Source organism: Synchiropus splendidus, chromosome 8, assembly GCF_027744825.2.
Source record: "Synchiropus splendidus isolate RoL2022-P1 chromosome 8, RoL_Sspl_1.0, whole genome shotgun sequence".
Taxonomy (NCBI): domain Eukaryota; kingdom Metazoa; phylum Chordata; class Actinopteri; order Syngnathiformes; family Callionymidae; genus Synchiropus; species Synchiropus splendidus.
In genome coordinates this window covers 18,840,260-18,862,500 of record NC_071341.1, presented here as the reverse complement: position 1 = coordinate 18,862,500, position 22,241 = coordinate 18,840,260, and the positions used below count along the sequence as shown (strand labels likewise).

General features: G+C 44.4%; 1 protein-coding gene across 2 annotated transcripts; it reads right to left on the bottom strand.

Annotated features, from left to right (window-relative positions):
* Positions 1–10,436: 10,436 nt before the first annotated feature.
* On the bottom strand, positions 10,437–20,872 carry p2ry1 (purinergic receptor P2Y1). 2 transcript variants are annotated; one of them, XM_053873576.1, is made up of 3 exons: positions 20,854–20,872; positions 15,253–15,378; positions 10,437–14,323 (listed from the first exon to the last, which is right to left on the bottom strand). In XM_053873576.1, exon 3 carries the CDS (start codon positions 14,317–14,319, stop codon positions 13,261–13,263), a length of 1,059 nt encoding a protein of 352 aa, XP_053729551.1. In that variant the 5' UTR covers positions 14,320–14,323; positions 15,253–15,378; positions 20,854–20,872; the 3' UTR covers positions 10,437–13,260. The 2 variants fall into 2 exon arrangements, with proteins under 2 accessions (XP_053729551.1, XP_053729550.1); XM_053873575.1 differs by lacking the exon at positions 20,854–20,872 and adding an exon at positions 18,744–18,832.
* Positions 20,873–22,241: the final 1,369 nt, after the last annotated feature.

Genomic DNA, 22,241 nt, shown 5'->3' with positions numbered 1-22,241 from the left:
GACGCAACGGTGTTGACTTAAGAGAAAGGTTGTTTCCCTAAGTCATGTCTACGTGCGAGCGCGCGCGTGTTTATTTAGGCAACCCTCATGAATCTGTTATTGAGCTGCTCTGTTATGTCATTACAGAGCTATGTCTGACATTTCCTGATGAATGTAGTGGCATCCTTCCAAATCCAACTCAAAACGAATCACTAAAAAGATCGAAATACCAATAATCATTATTATAATATTATTACATGCTTATGATGTTATTAAAATTATTATTACAATGACAATAAAACATGCAATCAAATCTCTGAAACAATAAACTGTGTTTGGTGTATCAAAAGCTCATGTTCAAAAACACCTATTCACCTGTTGGAAAACTTTAGCGCTGCATTTGTACATTATTACTGTGGTTTAGAGGTGAGAGCACTTTGCCAAAGTTAAGGATGCAGCATTGAGAGCAACGAGTACATTCAAAATATCAAAGTAATAAGATGACTTAGTGTGCCTTTTAATCACCAAAACCCCAAAAGATCCCAATATAACACATTTATCTGTCTTGTCAGCTGTTTGGTTGCCGCTCTGCTCGGCATCAGGAGGAGCGGTACGGGCTTGTGTACGGGCTTGTAAGCACTGCGGTGCAGGTCGGCGAATGATTCTCACCAGAACTCTAGCAAACGTCCCTTCAGAAGCGATGACAGTAGCTTTTTTCCCCTCAAGAACATAAGAATGAAGACAAACAAGGCTCCTGAAGGGGCAGATGTCCTTATATTATTCTTAATGTGTAACACATCACCTATTCACATAAGCTACAAACCTATGCCACAACATGGCATGGCAACAACCATCTCCAAGGGCTGAGAAAGAATGGCCTGCCAGAGGAAAATATGAGCTGCAGTTGGTGTGGAGGAAAAGGCCTTGACCCCATGCCACGGAGAACTGAGGCAACTCTGAAGGCAGGTCCAACTGGGATCGATAAAAATGGTGTGGGAAGTTTCCATTTAAAATGAGCGGATTCTTGTTTGTTTCTGAAGCCCCAGATCATTTTCACCTTCTCCCCATTACAGTTTGTGGGTGTGAAGTGTTTAGCGCAGAGTTAGTTGGAGCCGCTTGACACCAGCTCTAGTAATTGGATGCTGGGTTTCACTTGTGTCTCCTGGGCCAGAACACTGAGCTGTGAAGAACATTCTCATCTGCCTGAAGAGTTTGTGATATGGCGCCGGCCTCCGCAGCCAACATTCCACATAATAAAATCTTTTTTATCAGCAAACTTCCTTGTTAGCTGGGTTGAGGAAGCGGCGCCGACAGACTCTTCTCTGTGCGGACGTGGATGATGTGACTCCCAACCTTCACCTTTAACCTCCAGCACCAGTGGACTGAGTATGTATTATTAATCAGGCTCAAATTCCTCTCATGAAAAGCCCCTATTGTGGACGGAATTATAGCTTCATGCAGCTTCTGCTTCCACTGTTCGCTTCCACTGCAGTGGCTTGGTTATCAATTAAAATGTACAGAACAAATATTGTGGATGAGAATTTAGTAAAATGTGAAAAAAATCGTTTAACCAGGAAACGCCACCTAAAAACACTGGTATTTGTTTGCTTACTGTCAGCTCCATGAAGCATGTTCACCACCCAACTACTATGAATGACAGTTTAAATGGACACTGCTTCATGAAGATTCCTCGTCCCACTGAAAGGTCAAATGCAGTAAACATGGGCCACATATTTTTAATCACATTTACTCATCGAAATTAAACGCAACCAAGGAGATTAAGTTCTGATGAGTCATGCTTTGTTTGTGCCAAAAATCCCATGATATTTACATTTTTCTACTGCACTCGTTTCTGATTCCAGATAAGCTGATGCAGGATCTATACATGACCACCAGATGCCGCTGTTTTTCACAGCAACCTTCACGTTCACACGGAAATCTGCCAGTCTTGGGAATGACTTCGCTACTGAAGTCTACATAGAAGTCAGTCTAAGCCTATGTAAAAGCCTATGTAAAGAAAATCCCGCCTTGTTGTGGAAAAACACTCCGGTCACATTTCAGATCCTCGGCGGAGGATGGAATAGGCGAAAAAAAACAGGTAATTGACGATATCAGGATCACCGAAGTGTCCAGATCGTCGTTCACCCACGGCGACGGAGCCAACTCACACGGGTCTGCACCACCAATAAAGTTCAATTTTTCCAAGTGTCGCGCATTTTCGTGTTCATGAAGTCCCTCTCTGTATGTCATGTCACTCCCAACTCATTTCGACAAGCCTTTCTGTTTGTTTGTTTTTTTTGCGTTTTTCCATCGCACTCCACTCACAGCCTATGGGGATGTTTACAAAGAACTGCAACTGGATTCTCAGGAACTGAGAAGTGTAGCGAGAGAAGCGTGAGGTGAGGGTCACTGTGCCAAGGGACGTGTTGTGAGTTATTTTGACTCACGCTGCCAAATCTACTTGCCACCTTCACACTCACAAAATCCACGTCATTTACACTTGAAATAAAATGGTAGAAAACCTCACAGAGGAGATTTTAATGAACCAGAATCACAGTAGAACAGTGAGAGGGCAACAATATATTTTCTGTATCGCGCACCATTCATGTTCCGGCCCCTCACAGTGGATCATTTCCTGCAGCCGGATCGATATCCTGCCGGCTGCTGGGTGACCCAGCCGGGTTCTTGAAGGCGTCTGCGGGCAAAGCGGTGTCCCTGAATCACGTTAATGTCCACTCAATCACGACCACGGTGACTTGGCTAAGTTTAGCAGGGAATCCAGGACGAACGGATCGGCTTACACTTGCAAGCAGATGACCCTAATCGCTCGGTCAGAAAGCACCGGCAGGCGGAACAAAAGTTTGTCAACACAGATGAACTTTAATCACCAGCTCAACATTTTCCAGCTTTTCCCACAACAGCTCTATTAGAGCCGCGACTTGACCTCACCATGGATTCTATTTTCTCCCCCCGGTGAAGATATTAACTGGACACCTGCCCGTGGTGAATGTGCACATTTATTTGAGGCCATTTTTCACCTCACCTAAGCCCCGACCATCAATCTTTCCCAGACACGGCGACACCAACGCGACTTCAAGTCTGCACACGAGCATCGATGGGCAGCCGCACACTGACCCGCCCGCATTGATAGAGGAGTCAGTCAAGCAGCTCAGAATAATAGAATTTAAACAGCAAGGCTTAGAGACAAGTGCTGAGGGGGAAGAGGAAAGAAGGGGGAGGCCAGAGAGAGAAGGCCACTGGAGGTCGGGGAAAGGAAGGGCTTATTTGTGATGGTGGAAGAAGTGATGGTGAAGGTGAAATTGCTAATGATAAGGCGCCGGGCAGCCATATTTATTTGTCAAGGCGTTCTTCTATTATTAGCTCCGGAGCTGTGCGTGTGTGGGTGTTTTCAGAGGACAGAGTGTTTTATCAGCTATTTCCCTGAGCAGGGAACGCACCTGAATGCTGATGGTATTTTTCTATTAATGGATTATAGAGGGAGAGCGGAACCAAAGTGTGTGTGTTTCAGCATGCACTTTTGAGTGCACCACAGATGCAGACGTGCCGGAATATTCTAAAAGCACTTTACTTTTATTTAAATTGCTCGCTCCTCTCAGTCATTTATCAGTGCCGCGTTGAGAATGTCATCATTTTACCGGCGATGTCCACGCTTCTCTTCCATGAGCCGGAGCTGAGAGTGGAGGTCTCTTTACTGTGACAGCCTCATGAGCTGGAGCGGAAATGTAACCTTTAGTCGACACTTTCATTCTAGAAACGTACAGAACTGTTCAGGGATGATGCAGATCCAACTTGAATATCTTTTTTTCCAGCAGAATATATGGCATCACGCAGGGTACACCTCCTCCGAATCACTCCAGTAGCTCAATGAGTCACAGACACATAAGCGCCTCTAAAACGATGCATAAATATGCCGTATGAAATGATCATACATCATCCACAAAGGTGGTTCCGGTGAATTACAACACTATAATATGAGTAAATCTACTTCTAAGTGAATCAAATTCAGAGCGAGAACTGGAAAGGAGCCTTCGTGACCTCAATAGAGGAGGATCCCGTCGGCGCACCAATAGAATGCATATGTTCTTATCAAAACGTGAAGAGCGTCACATATAACTGAAGCCAGTTCAAAGAATTAGGGTGACTAGTTTCACTGCTTTGTCAGATTGTTTTGCCCTGAAAGTTTGCCTCAAACGGCTTTTGGACTGCAAATCCCTGCAGTTTTCTAAAATAAACAAAGGGCAAGCAATGATACCAACACTATCAAAACAGTACAAAGACACCATGAAAACAGTGGAGAGGAGGCGTCAACCCTGGCTGAATACGTGCCACTGTTTACCCAATCACACAATGTTTTGTACTTCTGACCCTTCTTACATTACTGTTCAGTGTTGCTGTCCGTCTGTCATCCGTTCAGGCACTTCATCCTCTCATAATAGCCCGTGTCATCATTTCAACAACAACATGGTTGGGCTAAAAATAAGTCCTTTGCTTACATGAACCTGCTCTTCTTCTTCAAAAACCGTTGACAAATCCCACATTATTTGCGGAGATTGCCGCTACTTCCACCACTATTGAGCACAGCTCGCCGGTGATTGGTACCTACCTTATTTGCTGTTTGCTTGCCAATCCCCAAACACAGATTTTGGAATCCTTCCCATTTTGAGTTTCTACTTCATGCCACCGCTATGTGAGTAATGGTGTCAGCCTCGCCACCCCCACCTTTTTTCTATCCTTTTTTCTTTAAAAAGACAGTGACACAGTTTCAGTTTATTTTGGTTTGAACACAAAAATGAACACAACACAACACACACACACACATATATATATATATATATATGAGTGGCCAATGCTACTCAAAGCATGAGGCATTTTTGGTTAATTTATCTCAACAATTTATAGCTCATGTCAACACCAGCGTTGTCCTGAAGTGTCATCATTGAGCAAATATTAAAACAGGGTGTGAGTCGTTTGACTAATCCTGACAAAACACAGACACACACATATTAGGACAGGCACCAAACCAAGAGACGATTAAGATTCATGCTGGATGTATCCGAGCGTGAGTCAAACACAGCGGTGCGAGTCCAAAACTTCCATCGGACGCTCTCAGCCTCAGCTACATTTGGAGCTGCCATAGGGTAACTTTGGTTTATGACGACGATAGCTGGATGAACTCACTTGCTGGGAGCTATTAAAAGCACAAAGCTCCAGGTTTAGAGTCAAGGGGGGGTATTCACCCTGGGTATTTTTAAAGGTGTCTCCCTTTGGAGCTCAAACATGTCTTCTCAGAGCGCCCTCCCACAGGTTCATGAGGATTAGCTTAATCCTATTTTGGGGTGAATCTTGTCTCATAACTCCATAAAAAGATGTGTTGTTTGTCTTGAGTCATGCCCTCCTGATAGTGAGGGCTTTGTGTTTCATTGCAACGCCTTGGGTCCGGGGGATTAAGACGCTTATTGTACAACACTCCGCCGCTCATCCTTTCATTCTTTATTCCTGCCAGAGGTTTGGCTCCGCTGAAGACCAGATGTCATGAATAAGAAGTCGGCGCAGCAGAACATGCACGTGCTTGCGATGCTATTGAGGTGATTCAAAGTCATGAGTCGACATGAATATCTAGTTCGGCACAGAATGACGACTCATGTTTAGCGCCGTTCCCCACACGCCCAGTTTGCGACGTTTCCGCTCATGTATCTGCATTGTTAATAATCTTTCAGCATATTAGCTGCGGCGACTGCTTTTTGTTCTCCCTTATCTTTTCCCCGTCCATTTCCTTTCATCCAGCCTGTGTGCGCCTGCTTTTATCCCAACTTCATTTCACAGCTCCACTGCAATCTCGCCACTCTTATCAGACTGGCTGAGTGCGAATGTTCTATCTCGCTCTCGGGGTTTTACAAATATCCTGTGAGGCGACACACGGTCCCTCAGAGACAGTTGACGTGAGTATTTGGCAATTACTGCATAAAGTGTGATTTAAACAGCAACAGGCTGGACAACCAACCGCAGTCAACAGATGGGGAATAAATCTTTCATCTAGTCTTCTAGACCTGTTCGGTACGAAAGTGCGTTACACGTTCATGGTTCGGTGTCGCAATTAAAGCAATAAATTAATGTGGAAGTAGAAACCATTGAAGTAGTAGGGGGGTGGGGAGGGGAGCAACAAGGCAGCTTCAGCGTCAAAAACTGAAAATCCGAAAAAATCCAGATTTCATGTATGAAGAGTGGAATGAAATGAAAGAGAGGTTGACTGTTTTTTTGGTTTTAGGGCTACAATTCTGCCTCTCCGATCTACCACTAACCCCCCCAAACCTGTTGCTGTTCACCAATACTGCCACCAGGGGGAGCAGCCCAGAGTCAAAACCAATATGGCGACTGTGGAAGAAGTATTGATAATGCACCTCTTGCACAAAAGACGAAACGGAGGCAGCGTTGCAGAAAGCGGTGGTTGGTGAGGACCTTAAATATATCGTGACAGGAGGACGGAGAATTTCCGCCATTGTTATGTCTTCTTCGTATCTCATTTGAGCTACATATCGGGTAGTAACAGCAACACTGCTCCCCACGGTTTCTAGTGCTTCTGCACTCTTTGGTCTGTATCCGTAAGCTTTATGGAAACATGCAGAAACAAGGAGAATACAAACGCAGAGCACGGACAGAAGGATCCGTCCGTATCTGGATCTGTACGTAACATTGAGCATAAATGGGCCAAAACCGGCGATTACTTGGCAAAAAAGGCATCAAACGTTTAGTGTGAAATCATGTGTAAGGGACCTCACAGAGTAGAACCCATGTGCGTGTGGTATGAGGAGCTCTCGGAATGAAAGTGAAGCAGTTTAATAGACACAAATACACGAACAATAGAGACACAGTAAGAAGAACTCAGTAAACTTCCCTGTCAGATGCCATCCATTCCAGATCCATTTAGGCAGAAATTATTATTTATATTATTAACAATTTAAGAAAGACAGAAAAACGGACTGTACTTTTTTTCAATGTAAGAAAGAGCACCTATAGGGGCCACACCTGTACATGCATTTTTTGTGTAAAGCAGTTGCTCGGTAGAGATCTGTGCTCTTACTTCACCCAGCAAAAAGCTGGATGATGGCTCCAGAGTCAAAAGGGGACGGTGAAGAATAGTTTGGATTTTCTCTGCGTGGGGGGGAAATAAGGTGCCTCACCAATCTTTTTCTGGCAATCCAATCCCATCACTGAAAACACCAGGACGAAGCCGCACATATCAACACTGACACAAGTCTTTTCTCAACTCTCAACAAGAGCCCCGAGTCGATCATCCACTTGAAAGAAGTCGAAAATGCTGAGCCCCTTGATGTCAGCTAATCGTTCCGGCTGACTGCAGAGATCAAGCCAAGGTCTGATGGAAATGTGAGGAGATTTATTGAGCTAGAATCCAAACATCTGCTGTTCACCTCACTCTGCCTCCCCTGTCTGACGTGGCGCACTGGCTCGCTTTACACTGTATAAACGTGACCTGGCTCCAGGCTGGTGGCTGCTGTGAACACCTTCCTGCGACTGCCACGAAAAGAGTCGCTGTTGTTTTGACTAGTAAGCAGTAAATCAGACCCTCCAGTACATTTGGCCGTCACACTCTCTCATGTCTCGCTGTCAAAATGAAGTCATTACATGCAGGTTGAAAGAGGCCGACCCGAAAACTATTCCCCCCCCCCGCAGACACTTGTCACAGTCTGGCTTTAAGTGGCTGTTACAGTCGGCGGCGACGCTGCCTCTGGATGTGTCGTTCAGACATCCATCATCTTGACAGGGTGGTGGTGACACAGCTGACTGTATTGATTCTGAGAAGGAAAATGAACCCAAATAAAAACACTGCTGCAGATTACGTCCACAGTAGGTGGAGACAGGTCAAACCCTTAACAGGAAAGTCGATTGATTTCATTATAATTCATATTAGATCTTGTTCTGTTTCAATTTGAGTAACATGTTTATCCTCAAAAACAGGCTGCGTCTGGCAGAACACGTCTTGCCGTTTCAGCTGAGCTGCCCTAAACTTGATTACCGTCTGGGCACTGTGCCACGAGTGTCCTCAGAAAACACACAGGACGACTCTCCTGAAAGACGAATCCCAAACTATCCATTCCCAACGTTTTAAATGGGTCTTCTTGTGAACAAAACAGGTAGCAAAACCATTGTTTTCTAATTTTCTTCCCCTGAAAAGACAGGGAGGGCGAAAGGTGGAAGCGAAGGAGGAGGAACTGGCCAGCAGCCCAAATTTCTGCAAGTTAAGATTTGACACTCGGGAGCTTTTGGCTCGAGGCTCCAGCGCTGGCTGAGTGCGGTCTTCCTTTCACCTACTCACGTGTGCGCACTGAAGATTTATATCACAAACAGATTTATTTATACGCCAGCAAGTCTGTGCTTCATGTTCGTGACACCAACGCCGCTTTTTCAACAACCATCAAATAGATATCAGGACTGAAATTCACACCTACTGAAATAAGGTCTTTGTTGCCTTTAGGCTTTCAAAGAGGACTACACACACACACTCACACACGCCACACACACACAGAACAACTGCAGTTTACACCTCAAAGTCAGGAAATCAAAAGCTGTTTGTACTCATGGGCTCTGTTTGGATGAAGAAGGTCGGTGGGCTTCCTGTCCCCCACAGCTCAGGGGGAGGCCCTGGGTCCTGGCGACTGCCACCCCCCCACCGTTGCATGCATCAATAACCCTCCACCATTGTGACGGTCACAAAAGCTGTCTGAAAACAAGCCAAAAGGGAAAAGGTGCCACTCTATATTCCTCTCTCGTTCATTTCACTTCCTCCTGGACATGTTAAAGGAGAGTCAAGTGGAACACGGGGAAGAAGAGCAGGGAGGAAGATGGTGAGCTGAATAATCCCAGAGTCAGTCCAGCCACTTCAGCGTGACGTTGGTGTTTATCACAGAGAAATTCAAAACCATGTTTTTATTCCACTAGTTTTCCATGACATATGATGCTCACTGCAATATCATAAACAAAGTTCTCCCCCTGACCTTTCCTACCGTCTTCAGTGTATTGATAGTATTGGATTTAAGATGTTTTTGGCAAGACAAGGCGGCTGTTTGACATCGCTACATATCAAAAGGAAAGGTGACACCAGACTTTTGATCAAGTCCTTCGGCTAGAAATCCACCCGAATGGCGATAATCCCTTTCTGTGGGAGATGCAGTACGCTGACATGAACCCCGAGGACTAAAAACCTCTGACAGTGATGTATTATCGTGCATGACAAGGCTGCCAAACTCAAGCTTCAAACTTGATCTGAAACTGATTTACAGTTCAAACACAATGCCACAATCTTTAACCAAGTTGTAGTTCAGGTACTGAGATGTTGCCAGTTTTAGCTGTTTTAACCCTTTAACCACCATCATGGCAAAACTGCGAAAGGCAACGTCACAGCATTTAAACAAGCCCAGCTGCAAATATGAAGCCCGATGTAGTTACTACCTCACACAGGCAGAGAGGTAACTTAAATCATAAATCCAAGCAACATTTGTGGGGCATTTTGATAGTGTTGGAGTAAATTGAGGTTTTAAAACCGACCCCACAGTAAACAAGGGAGGTTGTAGTTATGTGGCAGCAGCACAAGCGAACACATTTGACGGACTCAGATTGCGAAGAGGAATCATCCTCTGATGAAGATGCTTAGTCGTGCAGTGAGACAGAAAGTGACACTTCTTCCGCATGTATAGGGAATGTGGGGAAAATGCGGGAATAGCGGCAGATACAAAGTAAGCCATAGAGAATGCAAAGCAAAAAGTGGCAACAGTGGTGTTCACAATCCTGTGGCTGGAAACATGAAGAAGAGTATCAACAGTGGACCAGAAAAACATCTGTTAAAGTCATAAGATACAACTTAGATGAATGAATTTACTCCCATCCAAAACTTTGGTCCATACTGCGGAGTACAGTAAGCTTTGTTCTTTTCAAGCCACAGCATTTTGAAATTGCCATATTAAAGCTGAATATTGAAAAAAGAAATAATAAAGAATAATAAATAAATAAAACCTGGCGGGTAACAGAACTTAGAACTGATTCTTTCTGTATGTTTGGAATTGCGAACATACTAAAAATCTTCCGATGCCATATAAGCCATGTGACCGGCCGATAAACGCAACATAAAACCATGTGGCCAAGCAGAGAAAATGATTGGTCATGTTCACTCAAAATTACTTTACGACAACAAGTACAGATACTATAAGAAGGAGTGGGAAACTAGAGCAAACAGCCACTGTGGGGCGGCAGTAAGCCCTTTGGACCTGATGGTGAAAAAGGGTTTAATTTTATTTAATTATTTACAGGTTTTGCCATTCATTTATTTGGATTCTGTTTTTAATAAAGACCTTTGGAATGGTGGAGGTGAGTGCTGTCACAGTGCTTTTCTTGTTCATGGTGGTTCAGTCTCGCTGGCTTATCATATGTTTTGCTTTCCTTTCCCACATTTGTAATTGAAATAGCCACTTTCAATCTCATAAATACAGATGAACGTGATATATGAGCAGCAATCAATAGCCACAGCACGCGTAACATCCGATAGGACAGAATCTTTCAATGAATTATCAACAAGAATCGGGATGTTGGGTAAACATCAGCCACATGAACAACTTACCAAATGATCTGAGATCCACGTGGCACATTTATTTACGTCGCTTCTTTCACAACAGCTCACCACATGACAGATACACGGGGCGTTTAGCACAGACATCTAACATCTACTCCTGGTCAGTGTACAGTAGGCACACGATCATTTGTCCAGACTGACACCAACAACACACAAACACAGTGCAGTATTTTACACATCGAGGTATGTTCACACATAAACCGGATATTAATGATACAAAGTCCTTTGTACACAACCTTCTGAAGTTTGTCAGTGTTTATACTCATGCACTTCATCTCAGTAAGTGATAAAGTAGTTCACATCTAAAACATCACGATAGCCTATACAGTACATGGGTAATACCGTATATACACAAAATACTGCCAGTAAAAGTCTCCCTCACAGTCCCGGCCAGTGACCTGCTGCGGACCTGATCACGGCTGCATGGAGGATCGAAGAGCAGAAGAGATGGGTCCTCTTTAAAACAGACTACAACCATAGTGCATTACATTGCCTCACCGCACATCCGTGCAGAAGAATAGTGCATTTCCAAACACCGTGGTGGAGCGTCACTTTCTCAAAACAAGGAAACATGTTGATGTTCAGTGATCACGACAGGAGAGGAACCTACTGTGGGACGTCCCTAACACCGTCAGTGCTGGGCGGCACACCAGTTCAGACACTGGTGTTTACGTAGGTTCAACACCCTTAGCTGGAATGACATATAGACTGCGATAACTTGTTCAAATGCTGAGCTGTGGCTGAAGAATGCAACAGTGGGCTAACGCGAAACTAACCAGTGGAGCGAGCTCGGACAAGCCATGGCCTTCAGTGGGGAGGCTAGATATTTTGCGCCAACCCAAGCCTGCACAGCTGTATTGATGTTACCAATGCTTAGCCACAACTTGTCCTGATAGGTGGCCACTTAAAAATTGTCTTCTTCTCAAGATAAACTGAGCTCTGATACCGTATGACTTCCTCCGCCTCTTCTATCTTTCGGCATTTCCCATCAAGGGTTGCCAAAAACTCAGCCTCCTCTGCCTCAGCGGAACTTACGCATCCTCCCTAGCTAGTTATCCGCTTCCCAATGATTCCTGATATGCTCCCTGGAATGTCGCAACTGACTTGGCACTTCCACTTCGGAATGTAAACTGCTCTTGACACATTAATACTGCACAGTTAGGTCTTTTGGGGTTCATTTTAGCGTGATGAGATGAAGTAAGAGAAAAGGTCTGTCGGCATCCCATATCACTGCCAAGTTTGCCTGGGTCCAACTCAAAGCCCAGGGGCCAAATCCGGCCTGGAAGTCATTTCACATGTTCCGCAAAAGCTCGGTATTGAAATCCTCGTCAAAAGCTTGGACACACCTTCTCCATTCATGGCTTTATTTTCATGACTATTTATTGTGTGAAATTTCTCAAAACCTTTTTGATTCTTCAAAACCAGCCACTATTTGCTTCCTTGCACACTCTTGGTATGAAGTCATGACCTGCAATTTTCCAACAGGTCACTACATCATGAGGCTCATTCTGAGTCCAAGGGTTGGCAGCGCTGTCAACAAAGCAAATGGTGGCAACTTTGAGTGACCAAAAATATAAATGTGTTATTTGATTTTTTTTTCTTTGCTATGCTTTATGATTCCATATTATCCTGCTTCATATATTTGATGCATCGACGTTGCAGAAAGTAGTACAAATAAACACTAGTGACCCACTTATTGCTTCGGTATTCAACAGGCTGTTGTTACGAAAACAGAGTCAAAATGAATCTAAGAAACTTCCCCAAAATGAAAATGATGCAGTTGTGACTTGGTTAAAAGAGGATGTGCTTCATGGAGAAAGCTGGAGTCATGAGACATGAGATTTACTATTGAAACTCGACTTGAAACTTGAAAATCGATACTAAAATTATCCTCGAATAGTCGTTGATTTCCTGTTGTTCAGAAAGTATAAAGCCAGCGTTTACAAGTGATTTCAGTTTGAGTGTTCGAGTACAGCTGTGTTGAGCCTGTCTTGCTCAAGAGCAACATCAGGTGGAAGATGAGGCGGAGCCAACATGATCAACCATCAACCTTTTAGCACCTGCAAGCTACTCCAAGGGCGCTGTGTGACCTAGCATGGGTTCAGTACACACTTCTAAAATCATGATATACAATGAACGATAAATAATATTCCTCTCCTTGCTGAGTTTTCACAATAATTACCAATGGTGTAATTAAAAAAGTAATAACAAAATTAAACATAATAAGATGGTTATTACATGAAAAAAAATACATATTTTATTTATTTATTTTATTCAGACCCTTGGGTCTCTGTGGGCTACCTAGTGCACCATGTTAGTGACACCTAATACACACCATGGAAGCAAGCACTATGTTTTTATACCAAAATATATGTATAGATTTTTTCCTCCTAGAAATAAGGTTTCTTCACTTTAGGAAATCATCTATTGGCATTCTTGGTGTTACCGTCCAGCACTGACAACTAGGTAAGATATATCCAAATGGAAATGTTTTTTCGAATCACAACGCAGCCTTCAATCCACAGAGTGATAGTAAATACGAGGCCCACTGTTGGCATTTGGAGCTTATTTCCTGAATCTCCACCCGTCGCCGGGCACAATGCAGTCACCTCTGTGCTCCCTCACATCCTCCGCTCGCCATTCTCCACATACTCCGCCAGACTGTTGAGCGCCGTCTCCTCGCTCTTGGACTGGAGAACGTTGTCCCCCTTCCTGGAGGGCTTTTTAGTAGCCTTCGACAGCTTCCTCCTGAAGGTGTCGCCGGCCAGGAAGTAAAGCACCGGATCCACGCAGCTGTTGAGGCTGGCTAGACCTCGAGTCACCTGGTAGGTGGCATAGACCCGGTTGTTAAACTCGCACATGTCGGGGCTCTGGAAGTAGAGGCGAGCCCTCATGTTGAGGTTCTTCATCACGTGAAAAGGCAAGTAAGAGATGGCGAAGACGACCAGCACGATGATGACCAGGTGGATGGACTTCTGCCGCAGGTGCGCATTGTTCATGTCGTTGTAGATTAAGGACTTGACGATCATGCCGTAGCAGCAGAAGATGATGATGAAGGGGACGCAGAAGCCAAGGACAGTCAGCGTCATGCTGTAGATGAAGTAGCCCGGCAGCTCGTCCACGGTCGTGGTGTCGTAGCACGTGGTGGCGTTGCGCTTCAGCCCCGTCCTGGAGTAGTAGAGGATGGGAGACATTCCTACCACGACCACGGTCCACACCAAGGCGCTGGTGATGACCGCGTTCTTCTTCTTCAGTCGACCCAGAGACTTCAGCGGGTGCACCACGCCGGTGTAGCGGTGAATACTGATGCAGGTGAGGAACAAAATGCTCCCATAAAGATTCACGTGGAAAATGAACCTCTGCAGGCGACACAGGACGTCGCCGAATATCCAGTCGGTTTTGTTGAAGTAGTAGAAAATAAGGAAGGGCAGGGAGAGGACGTAGCAGAAGTCGGCCAGCGCCAGGTTAAACATGTAGACCGAGATGCTGCTCCAGGGCCGCATGTGGCACACAAACATCCAGATGGCCAGACTGTTGCCCACCAAGCCGGCGATGAACACCATGATGTAAACGGTGGGCAGGTAGTAGAACTGGAAGCCGGTCTTGGTGAGGGAGCATCCTCGCGTGTGGTTCTGGAGCTCTGCGTTCAGCAGGGAGGTCAGGTTGAGGTCTGAAGTCATGATTCTGGAAACAGTGGGTCAGAAACATCGCAGAGAGTTAAAGAGGCTGAGATCTGAAACTGGGATCGACAACACAATCCTGGACCTCTTAAGAACAATCACTTGCTCCTGAATAGAGGGCAAAGTACACAGACAATATTACAGTGCCGTAAACATTCAATACATAGGTATATAGTTTATACTGAAAATCTTCTAAGGGTGGATCAATAATATTTTTTAAAATAAAAAATGCTCAGTTAGTACTGTTTTTTCAGAGCAGATGACCTTATGACCAAATAAAATTCTTGTGAAAATTCGTATTTATGTGTACATTTGTATTTACGTGTTTGTAAAACTATATACACGAAAAACACTCCTACTACACAAAAGCCATTATTTTTAATCAACAATTATTACAATGTAGTCACACTTATTTCCTCATCTCCTCAAGCATTTGTAGTCAGAGCTACAGCTCAAATATTTGCACAAGTAATGGGATTCTTTTTCACCGTTTTAAATGATAATTTCTCTCACATTATTCGCAGTGATTGCCGTGACATGTTTTGTCATTGTGTGGCAGCTGGTCACGTTCCTGACTGACCTCTGCAGGGGTCCAGGACTCCAGCTTGCCAACAAGTAGGTACAATAACCTGGTCCTCGGCACTTGTTTATTACATATCAGTGATGATGTTACGGACTGTGACGGTGCTATACTATTATTTTTCTCCTTGTTGGGGGTCAAAGTGAGAGGTGGGGGACACCCTGGACAGACGGCCAGTCCACACGGGCTTCAGTGTGTGGTATGGGACTGCGTTTATTGAATTTAGCTTCCCTTAAATGACGCGGTTAAAGCCGTTTGTATGGCTCTAGAAGCCGAACACAAGCGACATTGAAGTTCTCGCGAAACACCCACGCATTACACACAACTCCACGCACATTCATGACAGCACTCACCAGTGGCAAACGCTCATATTCCACATTCCTGAAGGCGTCACGCAGTTCTCCCACCCACGGATGAGGCGTCGCGCGCAGTCAGGTGTCTTCATCCAGGCCTCGCGCTGCCCCGAAGTTGCGTCGCTTCTGGGGAAAAGCAGAGGAAAGTGCTCCGTGGGTCGGTCGTCGGTGCAGGGGCAGAGACAGCTGCAGGCTTCTGGCATGAGGAGCAGGGATCGCGGAGCAGAGAAGGAAGCGCGAGGGGAGGAGGCGCGCTTCTCCACACCGCTCAACTCCGCAGCTTCCCCCCGTCCACACGCCGCTCTTTCACTTCCTCCCGCCCTCTCATGTTTTAATATCGCTCTGCTCGCCAAACCGCTGGCCAGGAGACGCGCAGAGGTGGACTCGGATGCGATAAAGTCAGCTGGACTTTGGCCGGGCTTGTATCAACCACCCTACTTGAATTAGGTGTGTGGGTTTTATGGCATTTTTACCACCGCTTTACTCAAGTTTAACACTATAATCCTCGGTATATTTACATGAGTTTCAGTGATCTGACAAATGCCCTCAAATCCACGTTTACATTAGAATATAACGCGCGACAAAAACGTTAAAATAAAAGTCGTAATTCAACATTCTGTTGCTGGTGTGCACAGGAATGCGAAGAGAAATGAGGCAATTAAGAATTTTCTATTGGATTCCAAAACATCCCCAACAAGGGTGTAATCGAATTGCCAACCGCAGAGAGAGAAACAGAATGAATTGATGGCCGTTCACAGGAATCTCTGCACTATTTGTTCCGTCAGCGAAAAACAACCTTAAATCAAAACAAACCATGCTTGAATATGTGAAATATTACTGGAGAATATACATTTTTATATTTGCCGTGTGTCACTTTCATTTGAACCTGGTAAATTGTGGCATTGTCCCATAAAAAAACACAAAAAACCCTAAATAATAACTGCACTGCAAGACCAGGCATTTAGGAAAAATGAATGCAAACTGAAATTCAGTTTCAAAAACACATATTTACCACTTAGATTTGTGTGATCTGAATACACTGGAACCTGATTTTCATTTGCAACCATTTAATATGGACAGTATTCAAGAATCTGCAATAAAACATGTCCATCATTACTGATATTTTGCCCTCATGAGAGACATGTATTGCCTGTTCTAACTATTTAAAATCAGCCTGACTTTCAAACTTATGTTTATCATTTAATTCCTGTTGATATCCTGACTCATCAGTAAACAAGACTGGTGTGTAGTGAGGAGAGACACATGACACCAGTGACAAAGCCGCTCTGATCAGCGATGCATCCATAAATAAAGGCTTCTATCAGAAGAGCAGCATCAGGCTGGCTGTCACTATTCTGTTCAATACTCTCTGGTCAAGAGCGGCCTCTGTTATTGACAGGGCAATAAGGATAGCATCACAATGGACAGGTTGAAACAGAAACAGAGTTGAAGCTCCAGTTAAGAGCAACAATCCAGAAGCATAAAAACCTCCTCTCGATGCGGAGACTGATTTTATGTCTCAGAGAGAGACAGAGACGGAGGAAGAGATGAGGATGGATTCAGGACAAGGTAGTGGAAGACCTAAAGGTTAAACTAATTATGCTGGGATGCAGAAGTGTCTCTCGCCGTGAGGCCGGTTGAAGCTATACCAGAACAAACAGAATAGTCATGTGAATATACTTGCCTCATCGTCCCTCTAAGTCCACAACAAAGTCCAAAATAAATAAATGTACCAAGTTATCAGAGAGCTGAAATCATCAGTCTGTTTGTGTAGCTGTTTGTTCGACCTGCTTTGAACCCTCTCCGCCAGTAATGACTAAACAACAGCTGGAAAGAGGCATGTCTTAACTGTCGTGACGTATTTACAGAGAAATACAGAGAAAGAAGATGAGTGATGGCTACACAAAGGCACAAATGAAAACAGGATGTTATTTCCTGATCAAGCTGCCGTTTGCTTTATTAATCACCAAGGCTATCCACCAGTAGGGGGCAGTAGCAAATGCAGTAGTGCGGTGAAGGAGAAGGGAAAGAATGGGTTGTTGAAGTGGAAGGAAAAAGAGTGAGAAGAGGGGATGAGAGCAGGGAAGAGAAGAGCAACAGGAAGGGAAAAAAGGCGTCCATCAAGCTATTGTCTGCTGTAAAGATGCAGAATGCCTCACTTTCTTTCCACAGAGGAGCATCTAAAGCAAGAGTCCAGAAGTCCTTATATACCAATCCATGATGAGTTCAACCTTGTCTGTGGTTTATAGTTGTCTCTGCTTCTCCTGTGGCTTTGATCTTTGGCCAGGTTTGACCAAACAAACTTGGACTGGCGAGTCTTTGATCCGTTATCTGTTTCTGAACAAGTACAGCACAGATGACAACACACCATGGACTGAAAGAAAGCCATCATTAAGGAGATGAAGACGTGGTGGAAGAATAGAAGTGCAGCAGAAGAAGCCGAGAAGAAGAGGAGCATCAATCCAGTGTTTGCCCGGGGTCCACAGAATAGTAGCCACCGCAGAGCCAATAGTTTCTTCAATTCAAGTTGAGTTCATCCACCTCCGTGTCTTGCTTCTACAGCTGTCTCTCACTCTGCTGTGGTTTTCAACTGCTCTGACCCAACCAAGTTGAAGAGTTAAGTCTTTGATAATTGGTGACATCACCAGGAACAAAAAGAACAGGAGGGCGTCGTGATTATCATTGCTGCAGTGGGACATGAAGAAGGGCAGTTGATGAGAAGATGGGATGGAGTATAAGTAGAACTGGGGAGGAAGGAAGATGATAAGAGGTGAAATAGAAGAGGAACATCAAACCATAGTCGACCATCAATTTCTTCATCAATGTCTTTGAAAGAAGATTCAAGTAAGTTCACCATTTGCTCAACCTTTCCTGTTGATGTAGCGGTTTCTCCCTCCAACTTGACCCAGTTATGACAAAACAAAGATGATGGATGACAGCATGAAGGAGCACAAGCTTTGACATGACTTGTTCACGTCTTTAACTGACTTTTTTAGAGGAAAGCAGTTGCACAGTGAAAGAGAAGATGATGGCATGGAGGAGTAGAAGAACGTATACTGAGTTTCAGCCTGTGTGCCCAGTCGCTGTCTCCCCTTCCACCTAGACTTTGAACCAGTTATGACTCAGCAAAGACAGTTCAACGCAATGGATGACAACATAGAGAAACACAAGGGATGCATGACTTTTCATGTCTGCAACGTTCTTCATCCAACCACCTACCTGCAGGGGGCAGTAGAAAAGTACTGTGCCATGAAAGAAGCGACGTGATGTGATGGCGGAGAGTAGGGAAAAGAGGTGGTGAAGAGAAGGTCCACAAGCACCAGATAAAAGAACCAACTAGCTACCAGTGGGGGGCAGTATGAAATGCCGTGGTGGAGGAGGGAGAAGGAGATGATGGGTTAGTGGAGAAGTAGAGAAGTAGAAGGATACGAAGCAGATGAGGACGGAAGACAGGGAGGAGAGGAAAGTCCAATCGATTTGTTTGCTCCTACCAGAATTCCAAATGACCTGTTTTCACTGAGGGTCCACAAAGTGAGTCAGCAGCCAGATACCAGTCCAGAAGCAGCTTGTCGGAGTGTTCCAACCAATGAGGAAGCTGAGCCTCATCTGCATCTGCTTATGTAGCCGTCAGTCCGTCCGCTCTGGCTTTCAAATCCTTTGACCAGTTACGACAAACGGGACAAACAAAAAGGTAATGAAGGACTCAAAGGTTCGTTTACATCAGTGGTGATGACAACTCCAAGGACGTTGCTCTCTGTGGTGCGGTTTGTACATGTGCCAAACTGCAGAAACAAATGTACAAACAGACTTGCTGTTTATTCACACTTTGCTGTGAAAGGCAGAGACGGGGAATCTGCTGGCAGAGAAGAAATCAATCGGCTCTCGGGAGGGTCTGGTTGTACATTCCTGAAACACAGCAGAGCAGCCGGTTTGACAGGAGAAACGCAAACCATCAAAGAAATCTGACGGTTGACTTGGAAACTGCAGAAGTAAATAGAGAAAATGCTCAATCAAAAACATGGCTGAATGAGGGTGAACAAACATGGCCGCCATCACCGCTGCTGCGCCAAAGAGCCTCACGACTTCTGACCCAGGATAATTCACATTAATCCTAATAATAAACCTCCATTTACGAGGTTATCGTGGCTCATGTTGGCATGAGACCGCAGCATAACGCAATTATATATCGGTGCATTGTAGCAGTGCACATGATAACATAATCCAGTGTGACACAAATACACCCATTAAACATTCAGTCATCATCCAGGATTCCTCTTGGGCAGGTGGCACCGCTGAGTGCTGGAGCCGGCCCAACGGGGGGAAGTCAGGGGACGTCCTGGAAAGGCTGCCAGGTCACCTGGAGCTGAAGCCAGGAGTGCTCTAGTGTTGTGCTGCTGCGGGTGGGAACCAGGCAGAAAACTGCTTAACTTCAAAACTATGTTTATTGTAAGGCTTTAGGCAAAAAGTCATGAAAATACACCAACTTATAATGTTTTAGCGATCAGAAAATCCAGCTTAGTGTATTAAAATATTGGGAAAAACTATTTTCATATGTATCTTTTGCAGTAAAAGAATCAAAACTATTTGTAATTTAGGCTCCTTCATTCATGGGTTTGTTTATGTGCTCCTGCTATTTGAATGGAGCTCTGTGACACACATGTCTGCGGCTAAACATAGTAACTAAACACATAAAGGTTCAAACATGTTTTTCTCACATGCAAGCCAAGGATCATTTGGCAATGTTTTTGTGTCCGTTAAAAAGTGTTGTTTCATCATGGCATAAAGTAAAAGCTCTAAACCAAAGATATTTAAGTGAAAATTAGTGGTGGGACTTTAACAAGTTTAACAACATTGTTATGATTCATTAATTACAACAAAAAAAGTTATTTTATTTAATTTAACAGTTTGCTCTCCAGACAACAGGGAACCTTTGTAAGTGCTTGTGACAATATAATTCCAGTTCTTGATGCATAAATAGCAGGGTTAAACTCCCTCATGGCTGCACTCTGCAAGGCCAGCAGAAAATGTCAATAACTCATTTGGATATTAAGAGCGTTCTTAGGAACTGCATGGTGACTATTATTTATAAATCGCCTCCACTTTCACTTTCATTTCCGCTGCAGCTGCGTCAGGTGTTCCGTCCCCGGGCGGCTCGCATGCCTCCAGGTGTGACCTCAGATAAGCCCAGAGTTGAAATCATCTTCTTCCGTTATTAGAAGAGGAAGCTGGTGTTGCTGGTTCGCTGCCCTCTAGTTGGAAACCACTGCCGCCTCTCGGATTTTAATGACCGTCAACAACACACACTCGCACTCAGACCTGCAGGGATTGCAGAAGCGTCGGCTCCTTCACTCATTCATTTTCTCCGGTTTCTTCCCAGTACGGAGTCACAGCAGTAATTTCGTTTGATTCACTTGGGTGAGTTCCGCGACCGCTGTGAAGCATCGCTCCGGCAGATGTTGTTTTGACTTGTAAAAAATGCAGCATCTCTGGTTGAGCAAGTAAATTGAGTACTTCCTAATAAAGGCCAGAAATAAACCTGAAGATAAACAAAGCGCTTTCTTTCAATGGTTTAAATGAACGCAACAACAGTGTTGGACTTACCTTCATTGTTTCCCGCACCTAGTAGGTCATGTTATTGTTAGCGCACCGAGCAGAATTTTCTGGAAAGTATTTCAGCAACTTTTGGTTTCTGTGTCTTTGAAGCAGGTTCCAAATGCAAGGCTGAGGCATCCTGCACATTGTCTCAGCCAATTATTCCCCAAAAGCGTACCGTTTAGACAAAGCTGTTTCCGCCGTCCATGTGGATCTATGCTAACAAATAGCAGATTAGCATCATAAATTGACTGCGTCAAGAGACACCGGCAACATGGAACTACTGAGCCAGAGTGAGAGTGTGTGTGGTGACAAGTGTTTCTCATGTTCTTCGAGCGTCGAGCTGAGCTGTGGTAACCTGCTTCGTTCAACGTCGACACCAAAGGAAGTCATCAGCTTGAACTTCAATTCCGGTTCTTGTTAGCTGCTCATTGGAATGAAACCGCTACTGCTTCAAAGTGGCGACTTTCGAGGAGAGGCAGACGAAGCGTGATGTTTCAAAACAATCCACTGTCCATACAGAGATTCGGATTTGGCGCTTTTAAACGTATTCGCTCTCGTACCTGGTTTCAAATAGTGTCGGATACGGTGCATGAAAACGGCAGGTCCGTTTTGACGTACACACAACTACGACCGAGTCCGTCTTCGTCTGGACGGGAAGAACGTGGTATCATGTCATTCAGGCTCAGGTGGCGAAGTGGGCCTTACATGATGCCACTTCTCATGGCCTATGACAAACCATTGACCAGAAATGCTACTATTCTTTGGCGTTAATCTGCTCTGATCAGGTGATCTAGGTGCAAAGCACACATGGGCACCAATAAAACATGATCAACTGTGACTCACACTTTAACACTGAATGAAATTAAATAATGATAGAATGATAGATTCACTTTGATGCTGAGGCACCAAAGACAAAAAGTAACAAGAAACATACCAATAATGTCGAGTTTTGAGTCAGACGGGACCATTAAATTATTATTTTTTTCTTCTTCAGGATTCCGTTTCATATCTTTTGCTTCATTTTTTTCTCCAGTAATTGACTGTGACATACTTATCGAGTATTTGCATCAAAATGAAACGCTCATATTTCTGCTAGATTACGTTCAATCTGGTTTGCATAGAAAGACAATGACTAGAGAAATGTTTATCCCAGTGACTTGTGATCATTTGCACCCAAACTGTGATCTTTTTTTTTCCTTGTTTTTTTCACTCAGCAATGGCTGATCGTCGATCTTTCACATTCCAGCGAGTTTTCATTTGGCTATCGCTGCAGATGACTTAACACTTGCAAAACCTTGCTTCTCTTCAGACCCTTAAAAGCGGCGGACAATGAAAAAAGGATAGAGACGACTTGTCCTGACACCGTAAAAGCCTAAATATACCCCATTATTTCA